Source organism: Haemaphysalis longicornis, unplaced genomic scaffold, assembly GCF_048455015.1.
Source record: "Haemaphysalis longicornis isolate Haplotype H1 unplaced genomic scaffold, Haemaphysalis longicornis Haplotype H1 scaffold_1, whole genome shotgun sequence".
In the NCBI taxonomy this organism is placed as follows: Eukaryota; Metazoa; Arthropoda; class Arachnida; order Ixodida; family Ixodidae; genus Haemaphysalis; species Haemaphysalis longicornis.
Window position 1 is genome coordinate 285,395,878 of NW_027526203.1, and position 22,033 is coordinate 285,417,910.

General features: G+C 47.8%; 1 protein-coding gene across 3 annotated transcripts in view; it reads right to left on the reverse strand.

Annotated features, from left to right (window-relative positions):
* Window positions 1-2,470: 2,470 nt before the first annotated feature.
* The window catches only part of LOC144147098 (putative aminopeptidase W07G4.4), a 74,182-nt gene continuing 54,619 nt past the window's right edge, over window positions 2,471-22,033 (reverse strand). For all 3 annotated transcript variants that reach the window (XM_077679168.1, XM_077679176.1, XM_077679160.1), the window contains 13 exons: window positions 17,704-17,772; window positions 17,556-17,638; window positions 16,139-16,250; window positions 15,433-15,563; window positions 12,655-12,830; window positions 11,662-11,747; window positions 10,937-11,041; window positions 10,243-10,318; window positions 9,722-9,840; window positions 9,542-9,625; window positions 9,368-9,475; window positions 8,137-8,268; window positions 2,471-2,924 (listed from right to left, as the gene is read on the reverse strand). In XM_077679168.1, coding sequence (XP_077535294.1) covers window positions 2,787-2,924; window positions 8,137-8,268; window positions 9,368-9,475; window positions 9,542-9,625; window positions 9,722-9,840; window positions 10,243-10,318; window positions 10,937-11,041; window positions 11,662-11,747; window positions 12,655-12,830; window positions 15,433-15,563; window positions 16,139-16,250; window positions 17,556-17,638; window positions 17,704-17,772 — 1,419 coding nt within the window. In that variant the 3' untranslated portion in view covers window positions 2,471-2,786. The remainder of the gene's footprint in view (window positions 2,925-8,136; window positions 8,269-9,367; window positions 9,476-9,541; window positions 9,626-9,721; window positions 9,841-10,242; window positions 10,319-10,936; window positions 11,042-11,661; window positions 11,748-12,654; window positions 12,831-15,432; window positions 15,564-16,138; window positions 16,251-17,555; window positions 17,639-17,703; window positions 17,773-22,033) is intronic.

Here is a 22,033-nt window from a genome sequence, read left to right on the forward strand (position 1 = left end):
GATGGCTGACACTTTCAAAGGCCTTAGTGAGGTGTACGGCTAGTATAGCGGAAGTGTCTCGTAGGCGTAGGCTCGATAGTAGGTGCTGGCGGAGTTGGAGATGAATGTCGTTGGTGCTGAAGTGGCGTCGAAAGCCGAACATGTTATGGGGGTTAGCGTTAATGTCATCAAGATGTGGCGTTAATCGTGAGAGGACCATTTGTGTGAAGGTTATCCGCGCGCGACACGTTCAGCATACATATTGAAGTAGCACACAAAATGCGAACGTGCGCTATTTTGGGCTATATAAATGTGCTGCATAGGAGCCTGAACTGCAAACTACTTATTTCGTTCAAAAATTCCAAATGGGGGGGGGGGGGAGGGGGGGGGGCAGACCTCGCGTGAGGGGAATTGCAACTTGCAACAGCGGATTACATCAAACGAGGATCCCTACGAAGGGATCACCGCTGTCCGTGACGTACGCCCACACTAGAGACGTTATCAGAGATCTATGCACACATGTGGCCCCCGAGACTTGAACGATTTCATGGCAACAAACACAGAAATTGTGATGTTACACGGAGTTCTGGCTTGATGCTATTTGTCGATGCTTCTGCACCCCTTGCGGAAGCCAGACATTTGTGGCAGGTACAAGTTTCAAACGGTCAGGTCCCGGTACGCGTCATGGAGCACCATTTTAGGGGCGAAGCCCCTTGGGGGCTGGGACTGTTGGCGTCTCCTGTCGTCGTCGCAATCGTCGTCTCATCTAGTCACGGTACTAAAACACCGGAAACTCGTTTACGCCTCGCGCTTGAACGTAACGCGTACTAAAAAAAAAAAAACACGGGATATTCGTTTACGCCTCGCGCTAGAGAGCTTCGTGCTTCAAAGACGAGAGACTTTTACAGAAAAATTGTATACCTCTACCTCCCAATGGTTTCATTTCCGTTGGCAAAAACGCCAAGGCGCATGCTTCCCCCCTCCCCAGGTTTTACGTTAGTGGCGACGGCCCGGGATTTTCTCCATGAATTTACGGACGGAACTATAAGGAGCATGTGAGGACGGTAAGGCTGGCTGAAAGTCGGTAACACGGAGGGAAGTGACTACTTTGCCTCGTTTCAAAATGGCACAACGCAAGCGTGTTCCCACCGTGCCTCTAGACGGACAGCCTCCAAATAGCGATTGAAGATGCCTAGAATGCCCATCTTTTTGTTTTCACCCATGACGCGAAAGGGTTGCGTAACTGATGTACCCTGAACGTGGCCTCCTTGATGATGGTGGTGGTAAAAACATTTATTTGAGCTTGAGGAGAAAGGAAAGGGGAAGTGGTCAGCCTCCCATATCCGGGAGTCCGCGAGCCCGCGCCGATTCCAGAGCTCGGTTCACCAGGGCGAGTTGCTTCTCCGGTGCCGAGCTGGTCAGAGCGAACTCCCACTGCTCAAGGGTGGGGGAGTCAAGGGGGGTTGGGTGATGCGGGCAGGAGAAGACTAGGTGGTAGGTGGTAAGAGGAGCCTCCTTGATAGAGGACAGCAAAATAACGAGTCCTGCATGGGAATGGGTTCGTCCATGAGGGGCTTTATGCCTAAGGGTAGCACGGTCATTTCCAATAGAGTTGATGTCGGCGCGGTGGTGATTTTCCAACAGAACGCGTCAGCAGCGTCGGGGTTTGCCGCGAAGGACGATCGCTGCCAGATTTGGCTATCAGTAGCCAGTTTGGCACATTGGGCTACCAATAGCTGATTGGGCACCTTGTCGTTTCGTTGACAACCCCGAGTTGTGTTGAACCCTCGGCGGGCCAGTACACTACCAACAGAGTAAACAAGCCTATCTTCAAGCCAGCGTTGATGATCAACACTTTATGCACATCTTTGCCTTGAAGGGACGCCTCGAAGAGGAATTGATGTACAACGTACTCGTGGTTATAGCTAGGATTTTAGCGTAAATCTACAGGACATATCTAGCCACTGGTTCCACACTAGGCGCTTCTTACCGCCGCAAGCCTTCTAATCCCACAGCTCCTGCAGCACGGAACGGCCGCACCATAGATGTGTTTGCTAGGGAAGTACCATGCACATTCGCTGCGTGGCGTACACACTAGTTACTGCAGCTACCATATGCCAGTGCTATCTGCAGGAACACCTAACCCGACTTGCACCGAAACATGTTGTGCACACTACTTATGCCGAAAATCCCAAACTCGAATTGCACCAAAATTAAAGTTGCGCGAACTATATATCTACGCCTCTCATTTCGCTTCCACCACTCATCCCTACGACTTAAATTTTCCCCAAATCAATGCAGCCAACCTAACGAAATTTATACATGAAGCATTCCATGCACTTGGGGCTTTGCGGATTTAGAGCAATCTACCGAAATTGTATTTTTAGTTCGTCAGTCATTAGCTGCGCAGAGCATTTTTGTTGCCGCATATGACGAGTATAGGGCTCTAAAACAAACTTACATTCTGGAGGCACAATGTTCACTCTGAAGATTTCCTTTAAAGCTTTTATTGCAAGAGTAACACACAATATATTTCCAGGCATAAAAAATAAAAATACAGAATAAGCAGCAGCACGCAACAATGGACCTCTCGTCGAAATGCACCGTTACATGCCCTTGTCTTAAGGGAATACATTAAAGACCTAAATTAGATAAAGAGCTACACATCTTGGACTTCATTTCCTGCAGAAGAATCTCATCTCGTCATCTGGCCTGCATGCAGTCAGAAAAAGTAAGAAGAAGAAAGCCGTCCGACAGAATGGCGGGAAGAAGGCAGAGCTGCCACGCAGCAATCAGTGCCCGCGCAGCTAGCGCCCTCCCTCCTGGAGGAAGGCCTGCGTAAGGGCTGCGATCGGGGCACCCGTCGGCACTCCGGGGTACGGACCCGAGCTGGCGGCGATGTCGATGTGCGAGTAGCACAGCGGCTGCGCGGAATCCAGACCGTGCTGTGGGGAAACAAGAACAAAAGTTACAAGCATGCTTTCGAGGGTGTGCACACAGCACAGCATGATTCCGGCAGTAAAGGGGAGCGTACAATAAGTTGCTCGCCATTTTTCGGATGGGGGGGGGGGCGGGAATGGAAATTGTTGAAACCTTCCAAAGAAAACAATAAAGCGCCTTACCAGCAAACATCGGGTCAATGTGCGATGCCCAAATAGCCTCCAATACCCTTCTCCCTCGAACCCAAATCCACTTCCCTCCTCACTCCTTGCATTACCTTTCCCTCTGTCTTCTCTCCGTTTCCCCTCCCCCAATCTACGTTCTCCTCTACGCACTCTCTCCCCACGTTCTATTCCACTCTCTTCCTTTCCCTCTCATGCTGTAGTTTTCTTCCATACCTCCCTTTCCACATACCATCTCTCTCTCCTCCTCTCATATCTTCCCGTTCCTCCCATTCCCCTTCCTATCCCGCTCCACCTTTTCATTCACCCATTCCCCCTCCTCCCCCTCCCACTTATCCCTGACATCTTCCACTACCTTTTTTCATCCTCTCCTCCCGCATGTGTCCCTCCCTCACCAACCACTTCCCACCAATTCCCAGTTGGTGAATAACCCAGTAGTGAGAGCCAGTAGTGGAGCAGTGGAGTGACACTAGTGACACGGACTAAAACTTTCCTGTCTAGTAGCCCATGAAAGACTATCTATCGCATTTGGAGTGGGATGGGCTGCGAGTTGACTTAAACTACTGAAACTACTGGGTGTAATTTGCCACATACACTGAAAGTTCGTACATACGGGGTGAATACAGCGCCCGACCTCGTTCGTACTAGGGCAGCGTCTTAACCGTGGCCAACGCGGCGATGGTAGCAGAGGAGCGGGATTGAATATGTGGTGGAATGATTTTGTGGAGTGCGTACGCCAGAATTTGATTTTTTGCTGCAGCCAAGCATGCATCAATTTGTTCCCCTTGATAGTAAAAACTACAACTTGGACTTGTTTAATCGTCGTGAATATGGTGTTTGCCTGACTCCAAGCAAATGTGTCCGCCGTACGTACAGGTGCCGTCAGAAGTAACTGGAGCACGGGAGCTGTGGCCGAACCGCACAGGAGCGCCGTGTAGCTGCACCGGCGGTAAACGAAAGGAGCATAACACGCATGCGCGCCTGTCGTCGGTGATAGCCCCTCCATACTTCTCAACCCACTTTTTTAAACGCGGCTTCGAGCATTATTCGCAGCATACTAGTCTCAGCGATGGTGCTGATAGCAGAGGCGGTATCTGGCAGCGTCGCCCACTCAGCGCTTGAGAGCTGCTTGAGAAGCGCCGCAATCGCGGGGATCTGAAGTGACAATTTTTCTTTCCTAATATTTTTGAGTGGGTCTGCTATCAGCGCCATCGCAGTAGTTGCGAATAATGTTCAAAGCCGCGTTTAAAAAAGTCGGTTGAGAAGTATGGAGGGGCTGTCACCGTCGGCAGGCGCGAATGCGTGTTCTGCTCCTTTCGTTTACCGCCGGGTGCAGCTACACGGCTCTCTTGTGCGGTTCGGCCACAGCTCCCGTGCTCCAGTTACTTCTGATGGCACCTGTACATTCGTACACGTCATGACATACTCATCGCCACCGTAACATGAGAATAGCCTATACTGCTCACTAGCGTACTGAAAATAAAACGATGGCAGCTTCAACAAGAACGACAGGTAGGCTCGCGCGCGCAGAGAGAGAGAGAGAGAGAGAGAGAGAGAGAGAGAGAGAGAGAGAGAGAGAGAGAGAGAGAGAGAGAGCACACAACGCGCTATGTGTGTTCGTCTTGTGAGCGCATCCACGTGCCTTGTCTCTCCGTTTGGTCCTTGTTTGAGGTGTACAGTATTAGCCCCTCTTTATTTTTATTGTTAGTATATAAACGATCTTGTAAACGTATCCCGTAAAAATGAAATTGTTTGCTGATGACTGTACGTTATACAATCAAATAACATGCCCCGAAGATCAGCAAATACTGAATACAAACCTTCATTATGTTCAGGCATGATGCGAGAAATGGGCAATGAAGCCAAATGCCGAAAAATCTGTTTTCGTGAAAATAACTAACAAATGTAAGAACGTTCTTTCCATACAACCTACCGTCACAGCCTTTAGTTGAAGTTTCCGAGTATAAATTCCTCGGCATCACTTTAACAAAAATAACCTTAGCTGGAACAAACACGCATCAAACATTTGCAGCTTCAAGCACGCCATCATATGCAAAGGTTAAAGTTTATATTCCTGCTTGAAAATGACAAACTTTCACTTCGACCTGTTGAACTCGCTTAACCACGAACTGGTTGCCCCACTATGTACCTTGAATCTCTGACCACGTACAGTGTCGCAACTAACATTTTTAATTATTTCTTTTTCCCGCGCACAGTTCCAGACTGGAATAAACTAACTGAATCGACTGTAACTACTCTTCACTTTCTTGAACAATCGGATGTTTGAATGGCATTCCAGTGCGACTTCTATGCATTTCTGTATATGCGTTAAATCTATTTCCGTCACTGTGCTAAGCCTATAGTGTGTTTCTGATGCCCTTCCTGCTTGGGTCCTTCAATGGGCTTGCAGAGTGTTTAATTAATTAAATAAATAAATAAATAAATAAATAAATAAATAAATAAATAAATAAATAAATAAATAAATAAATAAATAAATAAATAAATAAATAAATAAATAAATAAATAAATAAATAAATAAATAAATAAATAATCGAATGTCTGAACTTGTTAGAAATGCAAACCATTTTCTTGCTGTTCTTATCATATTCGCATCATTATCCCGAAGTTCATTTGACGGTAAGCGATATAACATGAATGATAAAATCTAATGAGGGTAGCAGTAATATGCATTCGTTAATTTTTATGCTTGCGCGTAAATTTTCAACCTTTCCAAGCCTTGCGTAAATTTGCGAAAAAAAAAAAGGAAAGTATTTTTTAAACGTTTCAATTAATGCGGTTTCTGGCACCAGGAAAGGCCTCTGGAGAAAAGGAAGCACCGGACAGTAAATGTTTCATAAAACCAGCTAAATAACGCAGTCCCTCATAAAAATTTTTACCACCATTGAATTCAATGTTTGTTGACAAAAGTCGACAAAAGCTACCAACATTGAGTAGACTGTCTACTTACTGTCTGTAGACCTCCTAGCAACAGCCTACCAACTTTTTGTCAACCATTGGCCACCGTGTTTGAATTGAAACGTTTCTGTAAACTTTCTACAGAAACTTTTCTGTAGACTTTATACTCAATCGCTGTTGCTAACCGAAGCGTTTTTGACAGGATATTCAAAATGTGATGCAGTGGGAAAATCCGACCATTCGTAGATCGTGCTGTAAATACAGCTTAATTGAAGGTCGTCATTATTTCTCTCTAAAAGATCGTGTAGTAATAGGCAGCAAAAATGAAAAAAAAAAGGAAACAGCAACAGGTCAGGCTAAGCGGCTTCTTCAAGGGTTTCAGATTTATCAAGGGTGAATTTCAAGCGTTCACATTTTTAGGCATACATGTACACGCTCACTTTCTGAAATGCAACATAACAACACAACCCTACCTCAGAAGCGTACAACAGCAGAAGAAACACTAACGCAACGAAGCACGACATGGTCATCGCACATTTTACAGCAGTGCATTTCATGTATATATAGCCGCCACCCGCGGGATGCCGATGCCGCGGTGAGGCGTGCCTCTTATTGCATTTTTACAAAACTGCGCGTTATTATTTCCAAAATACAATACTGGGAAACACTGGGACGTAAACGATTGCACATATCTTCTTGTTTACTTTATAGTTGCAAGCTCTAACCAAACAAAACGGAAAACTGGAATGGGTTGCAAGAAAGCCCGGCGCCGGCACGCGCGCCGCGTGTTCGCTGCCTCCGGTGATTGTCGCGTTTCTCCCGGAGGTACGCAAAGAGGGAGGGGCGCCGGTGGCGGTTGGTAGAGAGCGGCCAAAGCATTTGCGCCGGCCGGATTAGGTTAGCATAGCGGGCGATTTTCGATTATCGTCGTTGTTAGAGGCGCGTCCAGCAGTCTGTCGCGAAATATTTACGCAAATAATTCGTTCCTTTCAACCATGTAGCACTTAGCTTGCGTAAATCAAAACACAGTGACGAGCGGTTGCGAGTGGTTGATGCCGCTGGCTGGCGCTTGTTCGGAACCGCTGAAAAGCCATGTTTATCAGCGTGAAGAGTGAGAGCAAGCAAGTCGTGAAGGACCAACCCGTGCGGCTGAGGGACGAACTGATTGTTCCGCGGGAGAAACTGTGCGGCTCGAGGTACGAACAGTGAATTCGAAAACAGCGCAAAAAGACGGCTTGTCCCGTCTTTTTGCGCTGTTTTCGAATTCAGTAGTATGCACCAACTAGCCCAAACCACCGTTCTAACGAACAGGAGAAGTTTCTCCCTTTTGCTACTTTTTTGTTTCTTGGAGTGCACAAGTGTGAAGATACATGAAGAGAGAGAGGGAGAGAGAAAGATTCGTGTATGTGCGCGCGCGTGTGGGCGTGTGTTTGTTCAAAACCTGATTTAAACGAAGTAACGTAATTTGGTTAAAGTCAAGTAAATAGTTTGTCCCCAAATATTGTGAACCTGTCCAGGTATTCAGAAAAAACCAACAAGAATTAATTCTAATCGGACTCCGGGACGAAGGAATCAGATGTTTGCGTTCAATTCAACTTGCGAGAAAGCGTCTCAAAACACTTTCAGTGGTCATCCTACAGAAGCCCGTCAATAGACAAATGTCAACATAAATTAGACAGACTTTCTATATACCACTGTCAACAGACAAATGTCAACGTAAATTAAGTAGACTTTGTATATACAACAGTCAACAGACGAGTGTCAACATATATTCAACAGACATTTTACAGACAACTGTCAATAGAATGTAAGAGTATGTAGGATAGCAATGAAGTTGGTAGGATGTCAACAGAACGTCTACAGAATGTAAGGAAGCATTTTTGTAAGGGGTAATAATTAGGCGCCGAACATCACCATTGTTTCCCAGCGACTTGTGACCCGCCATCAGGTAGGACTATCATGTAAGGCACAACGTGTCTGCACTCTGTACTTCGTATACGCCCCGTACAGAAGTACGTACACTTGTGGGTTTAAACTAGCGTCTAGCCCGAAATAAATTCGTCGCGAGTTCGGCTAGAGATCTAGGCGTAGCGCGGCGTCGAGCCGAAAGAGCTCTGACCTTGTCCAGGCCCGAGGCCCTGACGAGGAAAGCGGCGGGCATCTGGTGGCCTCGTGGGGTGCGGGAGGACGGCTCGCTGTTGCACTGCAGCAGGTCCTCGTACTCGGACGGGCCCCGCACGAACGCGTAGTCCTGCGCAGGGACACATCACAGAGAGCCAAAGAGAATGTCGTTTCAATCAACGGAGCAGGACGCCCACGCGTAACCACGACATACCTTCGAACAGAAAGCACGGAAAGTTAGAACGTTTGGCAAGCCTGTCCCCAATGTCGCGGATACAAGCCATGGGTTCATTCGATTCGCCCGCACCGCGAGAGCAAGCTCACGTGGCGCAGTACTTCGCCATTCATTTCCGCAGCGCACGTCGCGGCACCTAAGCTGCGCCATTGGTTTCGCCGGCGAGTGCAAGACGAGTTCACAGCTTCGCCTGCACATATGGTGGAGGAGGTGCAGGAGCAGACGGAAAAAGCGAAGGTCTGGTTGCGCAGTTTTTTTTTTTTTTTTTTTCCAGAATGGCGGAACCGGCACTGTTCTATGAACTGGTTCATAATGTGCAGGCTCAATCGAACGGGCCCCATACAAGCTCCACCACCCTGCGAGGACCTTCTCGGCCCACATGCCCTCTTTTCACACGTAGTTGGTCCTATCCCAGTTTTCAGGGCGACCATCTTGGCCAGCGGCTTCGTCACGTCGGTGCTAGCTCCCTTGCGGCCCGTGCCTTGCGCGCCATCCCCGTGGTACCACGCGACTGGCTAATGAGTACGCTAAAGGGCAGACTATCATTAAAGACTACCACTGATTTCCTTCCGGCACCGTAGGAACAGAAGCACCGGCTCCGCTCCTTTTGTAGTGGTCCGAACTTTGCTAGAAGATTTTGTCAGAGTTGGCCACCGGGGCACCTTGTCCCTGCGGGTATGCGATGACATATCCGAGACGGAGTGAGTGCATCCGTTTGTATCTGCTGTAAGCGACAGTTGCAATTTTCCATCGTTTACTGCCTCTACCTCTCCTGCAATAAACTCACTCTGTGTTACCGAAGCCGTGAAGCCCGTCTACCGTGCGCGAGTCTTCGACACCGCTGAGTAGTTCTTGCTAATTCAGCGTATGCCCTGTCGTCGTCATTTCCTTGAAATACCGTGAGCCCCCGACCCGAACCCCGCTCACTCCTTGACTTAGATGCATGCGGCGCGCAGCACACATACGATGCTGCCTAAAGCAAATAAAGACTGACCTCGCGGCGGATGGTCGACACCTCGAACATATCTCCGACTTCGTCCCCGGCAGCTACCATGAGCAAACTCACAGCGTTCGAACGGGCGGGGCCGTTGTCCAGTATGATCTGAAAAATAAGATAACGAAATCAGATTCGCACATCAGGCCATATTAAGCACACGCTGATCCTTACCGAATAACCGTCCCCAACAGCCACACAGGCGTGTCCTGTCAATGTGGCGATAGTGAATATGCGTGGTTCCACTTCGTGAAGAGCCTGCAACGAGAAAAACACCAGCGAAATAATTACTTGGCCGCAGACAAAAAGAAAAAAAAAAGTTCCTCTTTATGGGCGGCTAAATGCCGGACTCACCTTGTCCTTGTACTCGCTTAGGACGTCGGCCATGGCCATACGTCCCTCAGCGTCAGTGTTTCCGATTCGTATGCGAACACCCGCCCGTGACGTGATGATCTCGTCAGACACGTAGCATTCTGCAAAGGACATCGGAGCCCGTTAAATTTGTTTATGTCAGCCGCGTCGCCAAGCGATAGTACAAAAGAAGTGAAATGTATTCATGAACACGGGCTGCTCGGAAACCAGTCAAAGCAGGGGCATCGTTACTTCGTCCTGCCGTGAAACACTGTGCGCGAGCTGAATCCGCTAAACGTACCGCAGAGGACGTGCGCGGAGAACGTCGCCCTAAGCGTGCACGCGTGTCCACGACGTGATGTGAATACTGTTCAGGAAGCTCGTTGTTGCATGAGCGGGTGCTGGCAGTGCCAGAAGTATAGAAGAACGCGAAATTCTCCCTGTTTGCCGGGCACCGAACGAAGAGCGTTTGCCTCGATACAGCATTAAATTCGTGCGGTTACTTGGCCCAGTCGACGACGTACCTGAACCAATGCTGTTTCGTACCATAGCCATGGCACCGTACACCTTCACGCCCTTGGGACGGAGTTCACTCAGCACCTGCAAGACAGTCAGTAAAGTTCGCAAAGCATCGTGCCGTTCATTTTGCTTGTACTTTCGGCCACCGTGCTTCGCTTTCACGTTAACCGTACAAATCCCAGAAAATTACCTGGCAAAGAACACGCAGCGTCCACTCGGCCACATCACGTATACAAGCGTATACCATACGCTGTCGCGAGGGATAGCACTATCGTGCTACGAAAGGTGTCCTCGGAGCTTGAGCAAAATGGAGAGACAAGCTAGTTGGTTAACATCCGTAAGTGAAATTTACGTCCTTTTTCTTTTTCATTTCCTTTTCCCTTTTCCTTTCGTACCTGTGTCACTTCGCGCTCGAGTTTTACGCATGGATCCTCGGAAACGGCGTGTATGTTTTACACATCGTACATGAACTGTACGGAGAAGAGTTAAACAGGCCCTTGTTTGTCTTTCAAGAGCACGCCTCCCCCCCCCCCTCCCCCTTCCCCCCCAAGTTTTCATTTTACAATACAAACATGAAATTAAAACGTTCATACTCGAATCCATCCGGTCTGTGTCCCCGAAAACCTCGGCACAGTCGTGCCTTTCAAGAGCCATGTAAGCGTGCCGGAAATGCCTGGTAGGGAAAACAAATGTGCCCACCTTGAAGAAGCCGGCCACGGCCGCAGCTCCGCATTTGTCCCGGTGCATGCCGGCCATGTGACCGCCGGCCTTGACGTCGGCGCCGCCGGTGTCGTAGGTAACGCCCTGCGACACAAACGCGCTCGTCGTCAGGCCAGGCTCCCGCTTCCTCCTTTGTACGTGCAGCTGAGAATATATTGCCCGCGAATGGCAAACAACCTTCAAGGAAGCAAGAAAGAACAAACACTGCCCGCAGTAGGGTGTAACACAGTGATAAAATTCGCAGTGGTTGTGGCGGTTGAAGTTGTCCGTGGAACGAAGTCGGAGCGCACTACTAGTCCCCACATTGTGTCTTCACAGACAGATCTTCGAAATTGGCCTTATACATTTTCTCGCATCTCAGGAGAGTCTGTTTACAAGGACATAAGCTAACTTGACTAGATAATTGAATATTCGTACTTGCGGTTCTGCGCCACTCTTGTAGGGCCATCAGAAATTTCACCCAGCCGTCTATTCGTTGGATGTCAAGAGTTTGGCTACTCTTTTGTAAAACTGCGTCACAAAGCCTTCTGTCCCTGGCTGTGATTATCGAAGGTACGCGCACTGTGTGAGATCGGCCGTGTCCGCAGAACATGCCAAATGCGGTAAAAACTGCTGCAGCAGCCAAGAATTCTAAAACCAGGATTTTTTTTCCCTTGGCGCGCATAATATAGCATATATACGATACTAAACCCGCTGTCACTTACCTTTCCGACCAAGAAAATGGTCTTATTGATTGGCCCATCAGGAACGTAAGTCAGGTGGATCATCCTGCACTGGTGTCGTGGGACGCCTGACAGGAAAAAAAAAAAAACAGAACTGTCAGGCCAATAAAGGCAGGCACAAACGAGAAAGCGATTAAATGTACATTAAAGTAGCTTTCCGTCTCTTTGGCTTTTGCACGCACAGCTGGTGCAAGGCATCAAAGCTGGATGTTTAAAATATCATTCTGACCGTCCTTGAGCTCACTCTTCTTTCCGTATTTAATCGCAGGCGAAAAAAATTTACACCATCTTCCCGCGAGGGGAACCATGGGGTAGATGAGACGCATCGGGGGTTTCCGTTGCGTTTCCGTTATGTTAGCGTGTCCATTGTTGTTGTGTGTCCATATTTTACGCAGCATGTTCACCCCCGATGCGTCGCATCTACCCCATGGTTCCCCTCGCGGGAAGATGGTGTAAATTTTTTACGGTTGTGCCGACCATCGCGATAGCAGGCCTGTTAGTCTCCATTCAAATCATCGGTGGTCATCAGAGGATGTCATCGGCGGAGCGGCGGCGGAACGACTGAGCGGAGCGGCGCAGTTACCCCGTTTATATGCAGAGAGCAGCGAGAGAGAGAGCAGCGCATAGCAGCGCATGCGCATGTGTTAACCGAGCGCAAGCTGCGCGCTAACCCGCACCCACGCACAGCTGGCAAGGCGACGGAGCGAGCGCCGGCGAGCGCTAACACGCAAATGGCGCTGCGGTGAGAGCGGCGCTAGCGCGCAGCTGGCGCGGCGAGGAGAATGGGGGAGGGATGTGGACTACGCCGGACGACGCCGGAGGGACAAGGCGAGTGAAAGAGATGCGTCGCATCTAAAACAGAAGTCTAGCAGCCACCTTATTGTGTTTTGTGTGCGTTTCTATGCATTGACCGTGAGCACACGCTTCGAAATCACTGAAATATCTATGAAGTAGCACAAAGAGGGCTGTATGTACCTCGCGTAGCCCTGTCGACGGCTGCCAGCAGCGGGTACTCCTTGAGGATCTGTTCCCTATCCGAGATGACGCGCACCTGGACTGGCGAATCCTTGAACACGTGCTCCACGTACTCGACCACGCGGGGTGGTGCCATGCGTTCCGGGTCGCTGCCGCCAATGTCGCGGCACACAATCCTACGAGATGAGAACGAGCGCCGCAGTGTCAACGTGTCAGCACATAACGCAAGCGAGCATGCCACGCGCTACTCGGTCCACCTATGCACATCACTAATTCTTACACGTGCGCTTTGCGGGAACAGAGTCCCATGAAATTAGTCGCAAAATACCGTGGTCTTTTTGGTTGGAGGTGACCAGTGCTACTTTGAAAATACTGGCACTTTTTTGGAAATAGATATCGCATCCACAAACACTACGTGAATTGAAAACTAAAACTGAACTGCGTGCCGCAGTGAAATCTGAATAGTTCTCGTTGTTTCTAGTCTGGCCTTCCGAATTCTCTGCAAGGATCGAATCAATGCAATCCGGCTTCGCAGCCCGTTCTCATTTTCGTTTAGTGGCGTTGCATGTACAGGGCGTTACGACGATAATTGAAACACTTTAAATTTTTTAATTTTTTTCCTGAGCGAACCGCTGCTTGGTTCGCACTCAAACTTCACACGAAGGTCGCATTTTGTGGTCTATTTTGTTTGAAACCGGGCACAACGACGGTACTTACCTGTTTATTCTGAAAATAAATAAAACGATTTTTGCCTATGGGAAAATGGCGGCCGATTTCGACGTGGGAGGCAGTGAAAGCTGATCTTGGAACGACGGCGCCACCTGTAGTATGCAGAGCGAAACGGACGATGGGGATTCATGCTCCTTCCACGGCAGGATGGAGCCAAATGGGGTAGCAGACGATCAGAAAATGTTAAAGCAGGTTTTCTGATCATCTCCTACTTCATTTGGCTCCTCCCACGATAGGAAGAGGCCAAAGGAGGTAGCAGACGACGAGAAAATGTGAAAGCAGATGAGGAAACAAATCCAATGTTTAAAGGCAACAATGAACTGTGGGAATATTTTATTATGATTGGTATCAGCTGTTATGCAACTATTTGTGATCATCGTAAAGTAGGGATGAAAGATTTGCTGCTCGTCTGCTACCTATAGGTAATGTGGCTCCTTCCTACCATGAATCCCCATCGTCCGTTTCGCTTTGCATACCCCAGGCGGCGGTGTCGTTCCAAGATAAGCTTGCACTGACTCGCACGTCCAAATCGGCCGCCATTTTCTCATTAGCGAAAACCGTTTTTATTTATTTTCAGAATAAACAGGTAAATACCGTCGTTGTTCCCGGTGTCAAACAAAATAGACAACAAAATGCGACCTTCGTGTGAAGTTTGAGCGCCAACCGAGCACCGGTTCGCTCAAGAATTCTTTTTAAAGTGTTCCAATTATCGTCGTAACACCCTGTATAGTCGGAATCCCAGTATTATGGCACCAAAAAAGCTATGCATGGTGGCAAAATAAAAATCCGGTTGCGCAATGGCATCGGAACATCAGTATCGATCGCAAACGGTTGACGCGCAATCTTGGGTTTTACCTGCATCAAAAAGAAAGAAAAAAACAGCCTGTGCGGCCGGGTATCGCACCCGCGAATTCGTGTTCAATAGCGTGGCATATTACTTAGCGGTGAGTGAAGGGGGTCTCACTATATTTCTTTCACGCACACTCACTCACTCTCACTATCTCTCTCTCACTATCTCTCTCTCTCTCTCTCTCACACACACACACACACACACACACACACACACACACACACACACACACACACACACACACGCACGCACGCACGCACGCACGCACGCACGCACGCACGCACACACACACACACACACACACACGCGCACGCACGCACGCACGCACGCACGCACAATCAAGAGGGAGGGTCGATCGACCCTCCCTCTTGATTTCCAGGCGGTCTACCGGGCAAATTTTTTTTGTGTGTGTGAACTTAGGTTAAAAATAGTTTGAATAAACGTGGACTGTCCTGTCTTTTTCGTGTTGTCGGGAAATTTTATGGTCGCCACATTGCATTTAGAAGCTGACGCGTGGCGCGGGTCGTGGGAAGTCCGCATAACTTCTACACAATGAAACACTGCCAGTGATTGTTTAACGGTAGAGCCTTAAAAAAGTCCCCTGTGTCTGCTTCGCCAAACCGCACATGTTTAACCAATGATTGCGATCAATGTGGCGAAGCAGGCCCAATAACCGAGACTAACAATTCATATAATCAACTCGAAAAACGTCTCACGCTATGACATCATACGCAACGCGGAAACAAAAGTGATGCTTTGCATTGCGTGATGCCACAGCCCAGAGCAAACTTTTGCGTCAAATTGTACGCCAGGCCCTGTCATTCGTCAAAGTTGTTTCCTCGGAGGCAGCGCTTCGTCTTTCAGGTGCATCGTAGTGAGTCAGTCCCGCGATTTGTAAGGAGTGCTTGATTTAAGCTAATATATAAATAGCAATGTGTAGTACTATAGTGGTCTGGAACTCAAGATTTATGAAATTTCTGCGTGTTCATGCGTGTTTGAGATCACCATAGGATAATGCGGATTGTATAGCTCCGGACACTGCCATAAAACGCCCTCATTTATTTTGGTAAAATCCAATGTACCATATTACAACAATGCCCATGACATTAAGAGACGCGCTCCCCGTTTTTTCTCCCATCCGTAAACCGTGATGCGCAGCTTAAAACACGCAGCGAGGAACGGCACATACATGTGCTTACCTTCCCCGCTCTATGGCCAACGCACGATCGAAGGACTTGTCGTGGCTCGGCAGCGGGATCGGGAAGTTGGCAAAGCCGAGACGAGTGACTTTCTGCTTCCGGCTGGGCACGTCCTCCCGGATCTCCAGGGGCTGCGTATCGTGTCAGCGATGACGCCAGACCACCGGGGAATTGTTCATGCAGGAAATACAATTCAAGGCGAATTCACTGCGTCGACTGCCTCGCAATGAGAAGCATATCGGGAAAGAAAATGATCAACTTATGTCGCTGTGCCGAATGTTTTGATGCTGATGAGTATGTTTATCTGACGTTGAAAAAGAGCAGCTTACATGCGCTTCGACTGCCGGCTTGATACGAATTTTTAGGCGCTGAATAACCAGATTTGATACGTTCCCGCCTGGATGCGAAGCTCTTCCTTCCTATTTGTGCCTCTACCGGTATCAGAGCTGAGTTGCTCCAAGCGATTTGCAAGCAAGGCCATTTTTCTGTTGGCCGTATCAATCGCGGCATGAAAACGACAGACAACAAGCCTAACGAATCGCCGCTACCAGCGAACACGTCTGCGAGTCTAAGCCACTTCGCTGTGCAGTCTGTTCTCCAGTAATGATCTTCCACATGACCACGCCCTTGGACCTTTTCTCAACCAAGCCACACGTGCGAGGGAGCCTCTGGAAGCACAACCGGCGGGAGCGGATCGTCGACTCACCACGTAGAGTCCGTGCAGGGCGCCCAGGACCGTGGCCACGTGGTAGCTGGTGAAGGGAGTGTGCTTGTTGGGAAGCACCACCAGGGGCCTGGAGCTGCCCGCAGCCGTGGCTCTGCGGCAACGCGCGTTCTCCGTCAATCAATAGCCTCCTCGCGGCACTGCTTTGCTAAAGAACTACTTTCGATTAGGAGCAGTAGGTACTGCGACACCACCTTGCGTACAGCTTTCATACAGCCTTCATACAGGTCATACGAGTCCATACAGTTGGAGCTAATAAACTTTGTGCAACGTTGGAAACTACAAACTGTGCGGTAGATGCTCTGCTGTTAGTGGCGCATCAGGTGAGGCCACATGGGCGAGCCTTGTCTATCCCAGTGCACGGTGGTACATACCGAGTCACCGGCATTGGCTCCCGGTGATGACAGTTGCCATTAAGTTCAAGAAGTAAAAAGCTTCTCGATTCACGCCCGAGTAGTTGGGAGTGCAATGTTGCCAGAATTCGGCTTCGATCGCATGCGCCGGAAGGTGTTAAAGGGAAAGCAGCCGCCGCCGATCAAGTGAGTGCTCTCAGGGTTACAGCGCATTAGCCAAGACTTTTCCGAAGCGGCCCCTAGACAATCTACAATGATATCAGGCCTGTGTATGTGACCGCTTGTGGTACCGTGACGATTGAAACTGTTGCCAAAACCACGCGGACGTCTCTTTTGAAGATGGCGTTTCCAGAAGCGGATCTGGGCACATTTCGCGCGTATGCATGCTAACATATTCGTTGCGGACCCACAAGGTGCCGCCGTTCTCGGCGTCGAATGGATAAACCACCGGAATAACTGCCGCGGAACAAGGTAAGTGAACGCGTCTGACATCATCACGCGTTTGGTTTATGCAAATACGACGCCTGTACAGTACGGGACAAGGGTAGTGATCGTGCCTGCGACTCTAGCATATCCTAGTGTCGTCGCAGAATCACCACAGCTGCGCTGTATTTTGCATTACAGCTTCGACTTTTTGAAGCACTACTGCACCGTTAAGGTAAAGTTTAAAAATGCGTAGTTTTCATGTATTTTTGTAACAGTTAAGATTTCTCGAAAGGCCCATTTTAACTGTGGGGTCAATCGTTTGCCCTGCTTAAGAAAGCTTTATTTTGAATCCGCTCAGAAAAAAGCGTGTCTAGCGTGTTATGTATAGATTTCCCAAGCAACCGTCCACAATTCAAGCTGCCAAAATCACTTTCGTTTCGGCCGAAACGATACTGAAAAAAAAGCGGGACGCATATTGCCACAGCGGGCAGAAAAGATGCCGGGTTGTTGCAAACAAACCGTAACATACGCGAGAACGGCTTACAAACTTTGATCCCGTTACGGGGTTCAAAACAGCGCTGCCACTTCCTTTAACATGAATGCGAGAAATCGTCACGCACCTCTTAACACCCTTGCAGGCGGCGTCAACAAAGGCGCGCACGTCATCGTAGTCCCGGTTCAAGGGTCCGGTCGGAGAGAAGACCTGGGCAAAAAGAGACGGTCGTTGCACGTGGTGTTCCGCAGAACGCTGATGGCCTGGGAACTCACCAGGCGTCTGACGGGGAACTTGTCCGACAGTCCCAAAACGAAGACTTCCTCTTCCGCCTTCGGGTCTACCTGCGTTGCAAAACATCAAAACTTAGGTAAAATGATTTTGCTTTCGCCTGATTGCAGAACGCGAGAACAGTAGTTTTGGATACTGCCACTAAATAAATGACGCAACAAAATGTGTAGGGAAGACGCACACAAGCTTCACCAGCACAAACTCGAAACATACAAAATAGCATTTCCTTGGCAAGATAACCCCATACTAGGGTTTTTATTTATTTATTTATTTATTTATTTATTTATTTATTTATTTATTTATTTATTTATTTATTTATTTATTTATTTATTTATTTATTTGTCTGTCTGTCTGTCTGTCTGTCTGTCTGTCTGTCTGTCTGTCTGTCTGTCTGTCTGTCTGTCTGTCTGTCTGTCTGTCTGTCTGTCTGTCTGTCTGTTTGTTTGTTTGTTTGTTTGTTTGTTTGTTTGTTTGTTTGTACTGTCAACCCTTACTTCAGGGTCATTACAGAGTGGGAAGCAAACGATACGGAAAGCAAATGCAGACATTGACGCTTTTAGCAATATAGAACAAAAACACCATCACATTCACTGCTGTGCGAAGTAAACATCAAGAGCCATTGAAATTTCTTAGCGTAAGAACATTCTACTGTATGTCGCGGCAATTTGTTCTATGTATCTATAACACCAGGAAAAAACGAATTACGAAATACGTCCGCGCGAGCATTAAAGGGCGAACTGCCGCGTCATGGTTTATTCGGCTGCTGAGCTTATTCGGGAGGTGTACGCAGATTGTTCTATCTATTTTTATTTGACCTTGTAATATCTGGAAGAATAATTTTAAGCGTTGCTTTTGTCTTCTAGTTTTCAGACATTCCAAACCTCTTGCTTTTCACTTCTCGGTAACCGAATCCGTTCTTTTATACTTCGAACATATAAATCGCGCGGAAAGTCTCTGAATTAGTTCCAGTTTACCTATTAAATCCTTTGAGAGGACGGGGGGGGGGGGGGGGGGGGGGGGGGGCTCCAGGCAGCACAAGCATATTCTAAAACAGGACGCACAAATGTTTATATGCAAGCAGCTTGACGTCTTTCGTAGCATTCCGTAATTTAGCACGCAAGAAACGCAGTTTTCTGTAAGAGGCACAGCGTACTTTCTCAACATGTGCACGCCATTTCAGGTCACTCTTAATATTTTAGGTCACTCCCATTTCAGGTCACTCCCAAGTATTTAAATGCACACAACTGAGGTAAGTAATTAGGTCCAATGCTGTAGGTAAATGGAAGAACGTTTTTCTTATTAGTTATATGCGTATATGTTGTCTTAGAATAATTTATTTTCATTTCCCATTTATCGCACCATGTTTGAAAATCCTGGAGGTAATCATTAATTACATTTTGGTCATTCGTACACGTCACTGGGGCATAGATTATACAATCATCGGCAAACAATTTAATTTTTACAGGAGGGTTAACAACATGAACATCATTCGTATACACCAAAAACAGCAATGAGCCCCACACGGACCCTTGTGGGACACCGGAATTCTACTTAATTTGTTTGGCGCAGAGAACATAACGTTTACTCCGTACCTTCCAGAGTAAACGTTTTGTTCTCTGCGCCAAACAAATTAAGTATATTGTGCAACACAGTTGACAAGAAGATATCAGGAGCCACCAAGCATACAAGCTGCGATGATGATGATGATGTTTGGAGTTTAATGGCGCAAGGCCGACTAAGGGCAAAGAGCGCCAAACAATAGTGATTACATGAAAGTGGCATGGAAGTAAAAGTAGAACATTTCAGTAAAAATAAACAAAGTAAAAGACAACGTAATGAAGATGACTGGTGCAAAGGGCCAGGTTGTCAACATGCATGATGAGAAATGAGATGTAAAAATTTTACGTCGGTAAGAAACTCGAAAACGTGTTTGATTGAAAACATGGCTTCATCTCCTAAGAAGTATGATGGGTGTGGTGGAATATGTCGCGTGTGTAGTTGTGGGAATATTTGTGTCGTGTTGTGTCAAGTGCCTTACATTGTATAAGGATGTGGATCACGGATAGGGCCTCTCCGCACCTGCTGCACAGAGGTCTTGGAGACCCCGTGAGAAGGTGCGAGTGCGTTGCATGAGTGTGCCCTATCCGTAATCTAGCCAAGGCAACTTCAGTGTATCTATTACGTGTGTCGGTGGTGTATGGTCCCAAGTGTGGTTTTATTACGTGTAACTTGTTGTCTGTTTGTTCACTCCAGTGTGTTTGCCATGTTTTGCGAAGTTGTTGTCTGATGTGTGGTTTCACGTCGGTGTAGGGTAATGTGGTTATGTCTACTGTATTCGAGAGTGTAGCAGCAGCAGCCATTCGGTCCGCTGCTTCGTTCCCGGCTATACCACAGTGGCCAGGGACCCAGCAAAGAACCAGTTCAAATTTGCGTACATACACAGACATAATACCCTTGACGATCAGATTGACAACGTGGTTTTTCGAAGGCATTGTTGACGACAGTGCCCGCACAACACTGAGGGAATCTGTATAGATAATGGATTGTGGGATGTGACTTTGAAGTATATGATTGACAACAAGAAGTACACCGTAAGCCTCTGCCGTAAAGATACTAGTATGACTATTCAGAGTTTTGGTGACACTAAGGCCGGGCCCATGCGCCGCGCAGGACACAGAGGTGGAAGTCTTAGAGGCATCCGTATAAAATTCAGAGCACTCATACTTCTGCTGCAAATACACGAAATGCTGCAGAATTGCACATGTGGGAGCTCTGTTTTTATCTAGATTTGTGAAAGATGTGTCGCATGATACAGGGCGGAGATGCCATGGTGCTATAAAATCCGTCAGAGAACTTTGGATTGTATCTAAAAAGGAGACAGAAAACTCTGACGCTTCCTCTCTAACTCTGTAAGAGAAGGGCGCAGAGAACGATGGTCGATTTAAAAGGAGTTCAGTCATGGAGGTATCATAAAAAACTGATTTAAAAGGATGGTGAGGCAAGGATGACATTTTAAAAGCATAAAGGAGGTCTGTGTATGCTCGCTGACGTTGTAGGTTCCATTTGTTGCACTCTACATACAGGCTTTCAACTGGACTAGTTCGGAAGGCACCACACGACAAGGGGAGCCCTAGATGAAGCACAGGGTCCAGCAATCTGAGGGATGTTTTAGTGGCTGACCCATAGACAACGCTACCATAGTCCAGTCGTGAACCTATTAGGCTGGTAAAAACACGTAAAAGAAGTTGTTTGTCAGCACCAAAAGAGATGTGCGACAGAACCTTCAGGATATTCATTGTTTTTAAGCATTTATGTTTTAGTTGTTTTATGTGTGGGATGAATGTGAGCTTTTCGTCAAAGATTATACCTAAAAACTTGTGTTCCTTTTTGACAGGAATAGAGGCACCGTGGAGTCGAATGTCTGGATACGGCCGAATGCCACGCCTCTTAGAAAACAACACAAGTGCACTTCCCTGGATTAAATTTAAAACCGTTGCTATCTGCCCAGCCGGCAAGCTTGTTCACACCAAGCTGGACTTGCCGCTCGCAGATAGACAAGTTACACGATTTGAAAGAGAGTTGAACGTCGTCTACATAAACTGAACATGAAATCGATGGTGGTAGCGCCTTCTGAAGAGAATTCATTTTTACAATAAACAAAGTGCAACTCAAAACACCACCTTGTGGCACGCCGTTTTCCTGCACATGAACCCTAGAAAGTGCAGTTCCAACTCGCACGCGAAACGTTCTTTCAGACAGGTAACTGGCAAGCGTGTTCATCATGTTACCCGACATGCCAAAGGACTTCAAATTACTTAGGATGCCGTACCGCCAAGCAGTATCGTACGCCTTTTCAAGATCAAAGAAGACTCATACAGTACTGCTTGTGGAGGAAAGCATCTTTGATATAAGACTCTAATGCAACGAGTTGATCGTTGGTAGATCGTCCCGCCCTGAAGCCTGCCTGGCAGCTCTCGAGAAGACCATTGTACTCTAAGAAGTACACGAGTCTCCTGTTTATCATCTTCTCGAAGAGCTTACACAGGCAGCTTGTCAGGGCAATGGGACGATAACTGGCGGGAGAGGAAGGGTCCTTCCCTTCCTTTAGGACAGCCACTACTATGGCCTCCCTCCAAGAGCGTGGAATGTGCCCCGAAAGCCATATTTTATTGTATAGGTGTAAGAGTGTTTCAAGAGTGTCTGGGTGTAGGTGTTGTATCATGCTGTATGTAATCTTATCTGCGCCTGGAGCTGAAGGTTTGCACAAGCTCAGGGCAGCCCTCAACTCATAGAGAGTGAATTCAGAGTTGTAAG